Below are 12,429 nucleotides of genomic sequence, written 5' to 3' on the forward strand. Positions count from 1 at the left end.
GATATAAAAGTAAAAAAGATTTAAAAGTAAAAGATTTAAAAGTAAAAATATTTTAAAGTTACAAAGATTTAAAAGAAAGATCGTTAAAAGAAAAGATGGTCCTTAATATGTATGGACTTATTTATTATATTTTTTTAATTGAAGTCTAGTCAGTTACAGTGTGTCAGTTTCTGGTGTACAGCATCATGTCCCAGCCATGTATATATATATATATTAGATATTGTTTTAATTTGAAAAGCACATCACCGCAGTTTTTGGAGGAAAGGAAAAAGTGGCTGATAACGCTACTCAGACTCGACCCCTGTGGTGCTGTTAGTACATTCCCTTTGGGGCCCTTGTATACACCTTTTAACGTTGCCATAATCACACGCACGTAAAATTTTCTGTCCTGCTTTTTTTTCCCTCTAAACAACCTTAATCTTGGTTGATCATCACGTTGTGTATGACATGGTCTGGGAGCCTGATTATTCAGTTCAGTTCAGTAAGCATTTATAGGCACCGTCCCCTAGGCCTAGAGCCGCTCCACGGACGTGGCACCCCAACTGTATAATGCTAGGACCATAGTTGCAAAGCTTGTAGTGACATTTTTACTTCACAGATGTGTTCATTTTGTGACGTTTTCTCTCCATCCCACAAGGAGCAGTAGGCAAGAGTTTTCTTTGTTTAATAGCTTCTTTCTTCATTTATTCAGCAATTTTGTTAGGGCTTACCACGTGCCAGGCATGGTTCTGTGTCCTGGAGACACGGCAGTGAAGCCAGCAAAGTCCCGGGGAGAGGAGGAAGGGAGGGAGGGGGTGAGGGAATGAATGAATGAGGTGATGAGCTGTGAAGACAAAAGGTAGAGTGAGCGGGAGGGCGGGGGGCTGGGGGAGGGCCTGCTCTTTGACCGGGTAAGGGAGGGCCGCTCCGGTGGTGACCTCTGGGCGGAGACCAGTGCTGAGTGGGCGGTGAGCTGTGCGCAGTCAGGGAGGCTGTTTCTGGCTGAGGGACCAGTGGGTAGAAGGTGCCTGAGGGGAGCCTGCTTGGTGTTTTCAGGGGATAATGAGGAGCCGGTGAGGAAGGGGTGGGTAGGAGCTGAGGTCAGTGAGCCAGGTGGAGGGGGGTCCGGAGGAGGTCTTGCAGGGACTCTGAGGTCTTGGGGGGCCCTGAGGAGATCTTGGGCCCTGAGGGGATCTTGGAGGGGAGCCTCACAGGCCATGGTAAGGCCTCTGGCTCTCCCCCTGAGTGAGGCGGGCAGCAGTGGGGTGGGGACGTGCTCTGGCAGGATGGCCTCTGCTCCAGCTCTCCCCGTTCCTTCCCCAGCTTGTCCCCTGCTGGGCGAGTGACCTCATGCTAGAACCCCGGGATTTGCTTCCAGACACACGCACGATGCGCTCACGACGTGAATGTAAACACGCAGGTAGACGGTTTGCCGCACCCCATGGGGTAGTCACTGCTACAAGAAATGAGGCACCTTCCACAGATGTGAGGAACTCTGATAAAGCTCTGAATTTCTCATTTCTTCATCTTTGGCTCCTCTGAGGCCATGTTTTCTTTCTGAAAATAATGTCCACATGTATTTTTCAAATTGCATAGAATCGTATCCTATTAAGACTTCCGGTCAGTCTGTAATTACAAAGCGTGCTTCCGCCTCTGATGTTCTGGAAGCCAGCTTTTTTGGGGGGGGGGGCGGGTGGAGGGGGAGTTAACCCAATTATAATCTTCCTTGAGTTGCTTTATGGTCACGTCTGCCACAAGCCAGAGTCAGATCCCATTAGTGGTTTCAAAACACTTATTTTTGACAAAACAAACTGTTGTCACAGGTTCCTCAGGGTAATTGATGTCTTTTGTCTTCTTTCTGTTGCAGGAGGAGACCTCACAGCTTTCCCAGATCGGGAGGAAAAATATGGAATGTGTTTTACCGCTGACTGAACACAACCCAATGAACTGTCCTGACAGTAGTTGGAAAACCAGCAGTTAGCAGTTCGTGCGGATCCAACACTGTCCAGCACTTTCCAGAGCAAACTCACTGTTTACAAGAACTCTCGGCCTTTACGACGTTCAGAACCTCAAGCTTTGTTTATTTAAAATTTTTCCCGCAAGAGACAAGTACCCAGAACCCACTGTTCAAAATGGCCATGGATGAGTATTTGTGGATGGTCATTTTGGGTTTTATCATTGCTTTTATCTTGGCATTTTCTGTTGGTGCAAACGATGTTGCCAATTCATTTGGTACCGCTGTGGGCTCGGGCGTGGTGACCTTGAGGCAGGCCTGCATCCTGGCTTCAATATTTGAAACCACTGGCTCAGTGTTACTGGGGGCCAAAGTCGGAGAGACCATCCGGAAAGGCATCATTGACGTGAACTTGTACAATGATACCGTGGAAACACTGATGGCCGGGGAGGTCAGCGCCATGGTCGGTGAGTCGCACCACCCTTCACACATGTGGGAGATGTGGCCGCAGCCCCTCTTCCCTACCAGGCTTTTGCCACCTCCATGAATGTCATTTCATTTTACTTTAATTTTTTTTTCATTGAAGTGTAGTTGGTTGACAATGCTAGTTTCAGGTGTACAGCAAAGTGATGCAGTTACACATACACATACATATATTTTTTTTCAGATTCTTTTTCCATTATAGGTTATTACAAGAAATTGAATGTAGTTCCCTGTGCTCTACAGTAGGTCCTTGTTGTTTATCTCTTTTATGTACGGTAAAGTGTCATGAATGTCATTTTAACTTGGACTTTTCAAACACTAGCTTGATGTTTCTTACTTACTGTGTCTTCTTTTTGCTTTCTGTAGTTTAATTCGATTACAGTTTTGTCAGTGTCCAACTATCAAGTACCCATTTAGTTTCTCGAATTTGTAGCAGACTTGGCTGTTAAAACAGATTTTGGCCAAGTCGGTGCTTTTCTAAAGTACAGAAAAAGAGATTTGTAGCCTAGCTTTTGTGTTTGAAAGTTGTTTGAAAGTTATGGAAGAAGTAACATGTCCGAGTGAATACGTTCGAAAGGTTTACCTAGGAGATTTCCTTCAGGTTTATTTGCATTTTTTCATAGATTTTCATCAGTTAGGATGCAGTGTGTTGAAAACTTGGGTGCCAGAAACGGTATTTTATTAACTTGACTTTTGTATTCTCAGTGTGAATGCGAGAGCAGTTACCAAATGAATCTTAAGTGCTTATGTTTCAAGAAATTCTGCTCTTCATCATTTGTCATCCTTTTGTCGGCCTTTGTTTTGATTCTCTGATTCCACCTCTGGGAGCTGCCCTCGTCCTTTTTGTTTGGTTTCCAGCCAGAAGACTGTGTGTCACCTGTTTACAGTAGGACCTTTTACTGGTAGCGTCAGGTTGTCTGGATGGAGGAGGAGTGTGGAGGGCAGCGAGCTACGTTAATACGCAGATCGCCTGGTCAGACATGGTCCCTCCACCTCCCAGGTGACCACGACTTGCAGGGCCAGGTACACCCCCAACACTTGAGCTGGAAGGAAGATCGAGGCCACTGGGCCTTAGGTGCAGCTGACAGGACTCCTCTCTGCATGCCTCCAGGTGGAGGTGACGCCCAGCAGACAGCAGGTGTGCACAGGGAGCGGGCGGGGAGCCGGGAGTCCTGCCACCTCTGCATCCAGCAGGGCACCTGCTTTTGCAGGGAGAGTCCCATAGTAGGAGGCGGGATGCTGGTGGGCCAGGAGCACAGCTGCACCCCACGGGCCCCCGGTGACTTAGCAGCCGCTAGCACTTCTTTAGCGCCTGCAGTTGCAGACCATTTCCCTCGCTTTGCGTGGCCCGCCATCTTTCTGTTCCCAGCAGGTGAGTTTGAAGTTGTTGAGGCCTTTGATTGGAAGCAGACGGATGTACTAAGTAAGGTATTAAATACTAGTAGGCCCAGTAGGCTGGTTGTATGTGCTTAGGAGTTCCTATTACTCAGCTCAGCATTTTACGTTTTAAAGATATAAGGCTCATGCTTGCTTTAATTAATAATTATGTTAATATTTTATAGACATAACATGTATGCAACACATATAATACACATAATATATAAAATTATACACTGTGATATATAATATAATACATATTTAATATATAAAATTATATAATATGTAAATGATGTAATATAAAGTAGTATATAATTATATATAATATAATATAAAATTAACTTAAAATAATTTAATACAACAGCTATTGTAATGATTGACTTTTACTCCCCTTCACAGAACATACATTTCTTGTCATCGTCAGATACAATGGAAATTTCTCTTAGAAAAATAACAGTTATTTTGTTAAATTCACCCTTGGCAGTCATGATTGATCTCTAAGACATAATCATATCAAGCAGGAATTAAGATCTTTCCAGGCAGGATGATGTGGACAAGATACGTTGAAAGCAGAGGAGAAATACCATAGGGTATCACTCATGTGGACTCTACAAACAAAACAAAAAAAGGACACTATGAACTCAGCTACAAAACAGAAACAGACTCATGGACATAGTAAACAATCTTATGGTTACCAGGGAAAGGGGGTGGGAAGGGCTAAATTTGGGAATTTGAGATTTACTAATGTTAGCCACTATGTATAAAAATTAAAAACAAAATATATTATTAGATTAAAGTTACTAGATTAAAATTTATTTAGAGTTTTTTTAAGTTTCTTCTGTATAGCACAGGGAACTATATGTTCAATATCTTGTAATAACCTTTAATGAAAAAAATACGAAAACAAAAAAAAAGAAGAGGAGAAATAAAAACACTGATAAAGTTCAGTCCCAGCAGAGGCTACTCCTTGCGTTGGATGAAAGCTTTAAGGAGGGTGGTGCTTATTAAGGAGATATTCGTGCGGCTGCACCGAGGCCCTGGGTGGACGGAGGGGCCCTGGGGGCTGAGCTCCACGTCACCGCTCGCTTTCCGTGTGGACAGCGTGACTCGTCCAGGTTTTTGGTTTTCCCACCCCTGGCCTTTGTCTCTGTACTCAAGAGGATGAAGAACACTGACCTCAACTAGAATTTAGGTTAACCAAAGCAATTTGGGGTTTGGTTGAATAACTCAGTTTTGTTTGCTTTGGGGTTTTTTGTTGTTGCTTTTTTTTTTTTGTGGTGTGTGGGTGGGTTGTGGGTAGATGGCTCTCAAAGCCTATTTTGTTGGGAATTTCTAGATTTTTTTTAATTGGGTTCCTTGCAGATGGGAGCTCTGTAATTTTAAGATGGTGGTATGATTACTATTGGCCAAAACCAAGGTGATTCTGTTCCGATGCCTGAGTTCTCCCAATCTTCCTCTTTTAAAGTCGACATCCTTTTCTTTCCCTCCTCTCACCAGCCCCTCCCTCGTATTTTCACTCTGTTCTATTTTTTTTCCTTCTCTTTTTCGCTTATAAACTTCGCCTCAAGCCCGTGGGTCTCTGTGCTCTCTGGTGGAGCTGTGGTGGCAGGAAGGTGGTTGGGCAGAAGGAATGTTCATGCCAGCTAACCTTCCTGAATGAGGTATCTCTGGGATAACAAGGTATCTCCGCCCTAAGGCAGCCGTCAGTCCATTTAGTATGAAACCACCAGAAATCTACTGAGAATCTCAGACTCTTCACCTTCTCAAGGAAACACCCATAGCAGCATGAGCAAGCCATCGCCTTGAACCACCTCGGCAGTGCTGAGTCCTCTCCCCATGCCCCCCACCGCCCCGCCCCGAGCTCACTCGCACCTGCCCATCTGCCCCTTTTTCATCCTGCAGGAGCCTGGGGCCTCAGAGACGTCTGCCCATCTTAACTCCTACTTTCCCCGGGGTTTCTCTTGCAGCCTTATCCTGTATGCAGGACATCATTCTCTTAGCTTAAACTGCGTCTTGTCCCCACTGTTTTTCTTAGTGTTAATGTAATCGTGTTTACCTTCAGAAATGCCAGAGGTCAAGGAGGCATCTCGCCCCCCTCGCTTTGCTGGTCGCCCCCCTCCCCCCTCCCTCTCTTGGGCAGCCCCATCCCCCCTACCTTTCCTTACAAACCTCCTGCTCCGGGACATCTGTTAGAAATCAGCCAGAGAGAGGGGAACGGCTTTCAGGAGGGAAAATCTCGTGGTCAGAATTCACGTGGGTGGGTTTATCCCCTTCTCTTAACACTGCTATGTTATTTTCATTTTTTTAAGAATGTAAATCATAAAGTTTGCTTAAGTTATGGTTCTGTGCTGTGAACCGTGCTCCAAACTCTGGCTTTATTTTTAAAACAACCTGTCCCTGAGGAGCCCAGGGCTTAGATGTCCAGGCTTAGAGGCCTGTCCACGGGGGAGCCGGGTGCTGCCACAGACCTGTCACCAGCTTGGTGCACGAGGCTGGCCCTTCCCCTCCCAGCACACGTTTCAGGGATAGACACAGGGCCACAGCCTGCCTCGGCTCAAAGGTCAGTGGGCCCGGCGCTCGTGGGGCAGCTGTCAGCCTCGCTCCACCAACTGGGACCTGCACGGCCTCTGATGATCCTCTGTGGCGCAGATATTTCTGGAGAAAATGCCAGCCAGGGGTCTGTTGGAAAGTGCTGCGGCTGCCAGGCAACCAGATTTCCAGAATTAACATTTGGGATTAATAACGTGCCCTGCTTACCAGCCAGACCCTTTGTCCCCCCGAGAGCTGCGGGAGCTTTTTCCACAACTGTTTCTGAAAGTGATCTCGCCCCAGCTGACGCTTTTAATACTCACTGCAGAACTTGATCTGCTGGTGGAAATAGCCCAAGTGAACTGTAGCCTAGAAAAAACACGAAGCCTGGAAACGGCGGTGAAATTGAGGTCAAAGGACACAGAGCCAGGACCCAGGGATCCTCTTAGCTCCTGAGAAGGGGACGGCTGGAGGGAGCAGGCAAAGAAAAGGCCCAGCGTGGGGTTAAACGTGCTCCTTCTCACAGGAGAGGCAGACATACGAAAAGCAACGTGGGTTACACACATGCTTGCTCTCTTTTTAATCGAGGGGAGTTGACATAATACCATGTTCATTTCAGATGTCAGTATCGTGATTTGACACTTGTATTTTGCACTCAGATATTCACAGAGGGTGTCCAGCCTCCTCATTATGTGACCGTAAGGCGTGACTACAGCGAAACTGTTCACTAGTCTTTAATCTCCTGCTTGCAAGGTCCTGGCCACACTTCTCAGCACAACCAGTTCCTCTTCCGCGCCCTGACCTGAGCGTGACAAAGGCAGCCAGTAACTGACACCGGGAGGCTTTCCTCTAACGACTTTTACATACTTTTCTTTAAATAAGTCGTCATCAGCCCTTCAGGGCGGAAGAATGTTCCTTTGGCTCAAGTCACCTGAGTGATTTTGGTCGGGACTTGGGCGCGTTGTAAAGAGATGATCCGTGGACAATTAACCCCAGGAGGACAGTGGTTGGGTTTCTCCCTTTGTGGCTGTCGGAGACACCGTCCTGTGTGTCTGACTTGTTTCTTCCTTGCTTGTTCTTTCTCTCTCAACCCGTAGGCTCCGCCGTCTGGCAGCTCATCGCTTCTTTCCTGAGGCTCCCAATCTCGGGAACCCACTGCATCGTGGGCTCCACCATAGGGTTCTCCCTCGTGGCAATTGGCACAAAAGGTGTGCAGTGGATGGAGCTTGTCAAGATTGGTAATTGCCCTTTCTTTTACCTCTAAGAAGGAAAGTGTACGTTTTCTAGAGTAAGTTGTGTTAAAAAATTACCATTAAAATATATTTTTCCCTTCACATGTTAAGATTTAGGAGACCCATACGGATAATACACTTTCCCTTAAAATTTCTGTTAACAGAGATCATGAACTATTACCTTTTAGACAGTTTTTTAACACCAGGCTCTCTTTCCAATTGTTAACTGGTCAGCTAGCTTTGAAAATCAGTTATCTATCTGTTGGTCACAGGAAGTGAAGAAATGTATCTCGTTGAAATCAGTCTGTGTAATCAGAGAAAAACTGGGCCCTTGGGGAGTCAGGGTTCCTGGTCATGGGGGAGTGTGGAGGTGAGCCCAGGGGCACTCACCTCCCTGCGTCCTGGAGACCCCTGTCGGCCTGACGCAGACGCGCCCTGGTGTCCTTCTGGGTTGTGGGCTGCCCAGCAGGGACTGTTCGGAGAGGGCTCATGACCTGCTTCCAAGAGAGAAATCCATTCAGCCCCACAGGTACCACCCCGCCCATTGTAACAAACACTTCAGAGGCCCATCCCCATCCTTTTAAGAACCACAGTGGCCTCACTGCCAAGCAGGACACAGGTGGCCAGAACCCGCCTGATCCCAGGAAACTCACCTGATTCCAGGAGACTCAACTTAGCTCCTGGGAAACTCACCTGAGCTCCCAAGAAACTTACCTGAGAGCCCAGGGTACTTGCCTGAGTTCTGAGGAAACTCACCTGAGCTCCCAGGCTTCTAGAACAGTGGTTCTCAACTCTGGCTGTGCTGTACAATTACCTGGTGGAGCAACTTAAAGACAAAAATGCCTAGACCCCATTCCTAACCTTTTAAATCAGAATTTTGGGGGTGGGAGGGCAGAGCATCACTAGTGTTTGAGAACTCCCCAGATGTTTCCAGTGTGCAGCCAGGGGCTCCAGGTTGACAGCACCAGGCTGTGGCTGGAAAATGCAGTGGAAGGTGGCCCCCTTTTCAGGTACCCTCAGTGCTGGCACAAGGACCAGGTCTCCCTGTGGGACTGATAAAAAGGGCAGGCAGAAAGGGCTCAGTAGGGATTGAAAGAACTGTCATCTGAGGCCATGCAGCCGGGGGACTGGGGTTTGGGTCTGAGGATAGCGACCCCCGTATGGAGGTCAGTCTGCCAGGGCAGCGGGGTTTGCTGGGTTCTGAGTTCAGATGCATAATTCCCGGAACGTTTATCAATGGACTTGCTGTATGTTGGTTATCACTGTATTATATAAATAGGACCTGAATTATGTAGAATTTTAACATTCATTAGATTTTTTTTTGATTATTCAGTTGCTTCTTGGTTTATATCTCCACTGTTGTCTGGTTTCATGTCTGGCGTGCTGTTTGTACTGATCAGAATGTTCATCTTAAAAAAGGTAAGTGAGGCTGTTATATATATATATTTTTTTAATAAAGTTTTAGAACTAATTTTGGTTCTACTCAGTAGAAATGAAAAGCAAGAGGGGTCAGAGGAATCACTGTATTTTCATGTTGTCAAGGCCCGGCCGCCTGGAGTTGCAATCATCACGTAGGCGGGAAGAGTTGGGGGGAGGTCCAGCCCCCCCCCCCCCGAGCAGCACTGGAAATGAGGCGTCTTGCCCTATGATTTAGTTCATTGGTCAGCCCTCTCAGGCACTGTGCTCAGACCTCAAAAAGGCCAGGTAATTATTTCCCGAAAGGTAAACAGGATAGAGTGAGAGAGTTACGATTTTGAAATTGACTGTCACTAAAAACAGCTGGAGAATTTCTTTCCCCAAATGTAAGGTGTTTTCTGTTTTTTGGGTTTTTTTTTTTTTTTTTTCTTTTCATGAAGAAAGGAACCTTGAGACACTGGCTTTTTCCCTGTCCTTGAGGCTTAGGATAAAAAGAAGGAACTCTACCTCTTGCGGGGGGAGGGGGGTTGCATTTTTATCAAAAATAAACTGAGATGAAAATGAAAATGTACTGAGATAAATATTCTAGGAAAAAAAAAAGCCCAGGTAGCATTTTTTATTTGACTGTCCTGGGCTTGTTGCAATATTTTGCAAGCCCCGCCGCTTGCCTGCGGTCCCTGAGTTACACACACGCCGAGCACATCCGGGGCTCGCCTGCCTTCAGCGGTCTCCTTGCTTGAAGACGCGCTTCTCCTTCCGAGCGCGGCCTGGCAGCCTCCCCCTCCTGGATGGTCACAGACTCACCATTCCTTCCCCGGGGCTCCAGCCCTGCTGATACTTGTTTGCATCTTGGAAGGCACCATGTTCTCTTGCCTCCTCGCCTGGAGCCCACCCTTGCCGGGCACACTCCTCCTGGTCTGCCGTCAGCTGTCCCTTTCTAGGAAGCCTGTCCTCTCCCTTCTCCCCCCAGGTTCTGGTTGGCTTCCCCTCTTTGTGCTTCCACAAGGCTCAGTACTGTCGCACCACCAGCACTGGGCTTTATTTCTGGCTTAGTTGCCCGTTGGCTATTTGACCGCAGGGTCTGTGAGAGTGGGAGCCAGGACTCCTCGTTCACCTGTCCGCTCCGCTACCCAGCTAGTGACACCGGCTGAGTATTTGCGAAGAGGGAATGAGGGGTGCTCGGGTGGGTGGCAGATGACGGAGGGGTGGAAGGAAGGAAAGGAAGAAAGGGAGGGAGGGAGGGGACAGGAGGAGGAGGAGAGATGGGTCTCAGGGAGACAGCTGTCACTTGCGTTTTAGGAATAGGTTATTTGAGAAAGTGTAGGTGATTCATTTAGAACAGACCGAAGACTTTACACCTTCAGAAGTTGCTGGTTGGGAGTCTTTCTTTCGCAACTGTTGTCCCCAAGAAGAAAATGTTCTGGGACCAGAGGCGGTAGGCATGTGAGCATCTCAGCATTTTGTTAGCCTGGGTTCTGTCCGAGGTGCAGGACGGATCAGGAGACCACCATCAGGGCTCCTCACCCCCAGCCCTGCCCATCCTTTGTTCGTACCTGTTCCTCACTTGCCCCGCCTCTGACCATGGCCGTGACTCTCAGGTGGCTGAATCACTTTCCACCCACTCACTGTTCCTTACACAACACGTCCACACAACTTAGGCCTCCTGATAAGTGCGGATGGCTCCTTGAGACTTTCCAGAATGGGTTTTTTTTAATTGACATATAGTCTATTTACAATGTTAATTTCAGATGTACAGCATAGCAATTCAATTATACATACATATATATATATGTATATACATATATTTCATTTTATATTCTTTTGCATTCTGGGCCATTACAAGGTACTGAATTCCGTTCCCTGTGCTCACAGTAGGACCTTGTTGTCCAGAATGGGCTCTTGACGAGCTGGGCCTCCTGTGGACAGCCTTGATTTCCACACGTTCGCATTTGACACTAGGACTCTGAGGTAGTCAGTCTCTACCCTTACTTCTGTAGCTCCCGTCAGTTTTCCTAGACCTAATTTTCCTTTTATCATGAGTAGGTAATGGATTCATATAAAGGTACAAGAGTGTCTTACATGATTATTAGAAATTAGTCCTTTGTTGAATTATTTAAGGCAACATCTTTGTGCTGGTGAGGCACTGAGGAGTTCTCAGTTCATATTTTCCTTCAAAATCCTCTGTAGATCCAAACTCTAAATTTCTGCTCTCTAAACCCTGCATTTCCAGTATTCTCTTGGGTGTTATTTTGCCTCAAACATGTGCAGTACTGGTCTTGGTGAAGTATTCGATTTAGGAAATGCTATACCAGAAGCCTAAGATTGTAAAAAAAAAAAAAAAAAAAATTTATTAGACAAAGAACCCACAGTTCTTGTCAGCTTTTCATGGTTGAAGGTTAAATGCTCTACCTAGTGAAAAGATCTTTAGCATCAGAGCGCGCGGTGCTGTATTGGCTTTCTGTATTTCAGCACAGCTCACCTGGCTTGTGTCGCAGAGTCACCTGCAAGCTGTAGTAACATGTGGTGTTGCAGTCACTTGACCCTCTTGGGGCGTCCTCAGAGGCTCAAGCCTCGAAATATATGTTGACAGTGGCTTTTTAGAGCCAACGTGAATGTAGTTAGAGTAGCAAGTGGCCAGGGCTCTGAAGAGGATGCCGGCTCTGGGCTTCGGTCCCCGGGAGCTGGCCTCCCTCACATAACAGCCCTTCTCTGCTCCTAAATCTGCCGCTAGCTCATGTGACCCCCGGGCTGTAGCACGTCTGCTGGCCACTATAGCGGGTCCTTTGGCACAGCGTTTGTGTCTGGAGGTGCACGGAGGTGCACATGTGTAGCCCAGGGCAAGGACGGGGCCCCGCGGGGTTGTGGGGACCGCCCCGTGACAGTGCCTCCTGCCGCTTTGCCGGTGCAGATGCCCTTGGAGTCCTGACCGTCCCTCTCTCATTATCACGCAGGAGGACCCCGTTCCCAACGGCCTCCGGGCACTTCCCGTGTTCTATGCTGCTACAATCGCCATCAACGTGTTTTCCATCATGTACACGGGGGCGCCAGGTAAGAGTCCTCGGAAGCACACAGCCGGGGTGTGTTTGAGGCTCGCGGTGCTGGTGGGTTTGGTGCTGGCACCGTTGTGGGTGGACAGTAGGAAGCATCACTCCCGGTCATTCGGGAGCAGTGAAAGGAGTAAGTGTGCTGACTCGTGTCACATCCTCGGGAGGGATGGGAAGTCCAAAGGCAACAGATGTTCAGGTTTGAAAGGGAAATGGACATCCCTTTGCTGAGTCTCAGAACATGATCCGGCTGCGCTGGGAGGGCCCGGGAGGGCGTGGAGCTCGTGTGAACAGGAGGTCCACGCGGGGTAGGGGGGTGCCCAGTACACACAGCAGGCTCCCCGGAGCTGGTCAGACCAGAGAACCCAGGGACTGGAGTGAGGCTGTTATGTTTCCTGAGATGCTGAAACCAATG

At 47.7% G+C, this 12,429-nt stretch overlaps 1 protein-coding gene across 7 annotated transcripts in view; it reads left to right on the plus strand.

The window, feature by feature from the left end:
• SLC20A2 (solute carrier family 20 member 2) overlaps positions 1-12,429 on the plus strand; it is a 93,326-nt gene that overhangs the window by 52,970 nt on the left and 27,927 nt on the right. For 3 of the 7 annotated variants that reach the window (XM_032468566.1, XM_032468564.1, XM_032468568.1), the window contains 5 exons: positions 1,303-1,399; positions 1,847-2,400; positions 7,420-7,560; positions 8,888-8,973; positions 11,922-12,018. In XM_032468566.1, coding sequence (XP_032324457.1) covers positions 2,112-2,400; positions 7,420-7,560; positions 8,888-8,973; positions 11,922-12,018 — 613 coding nt within the window. In that variant the 5' untranslated portion in view covers positions 1,303-1,399; positions 1,847-2,111. Of the gene's footprint in view, positions 1-1,302; positions 1,400-1,846; positions 2,401-7,419; positions 7,611-8,887; positions 8,974-11,921; positions 12,019-12,429 lie in introns of those variants that run through there. The other 4 variants (XM_032468567.1, XM_032468565.1, XM_032468563.1 and 1 more) reach the window with 2 other exon arrangements.

This window comes from Camelus ferus, chromosome 26, assembly GCF_009834535.1.
Source record: "Camelus ferus isolate YT-003-E chromosome 26, BCGSAC_Cfer_1.0, whole genome shotgun sequence".
In the NCBI taxonomy this organism is placed as follows: Eukaryota; Metazoa; Chordata; class Mammalia; order Artiodactyla; family Camelidae; genus Camelus; species Camelus ferus.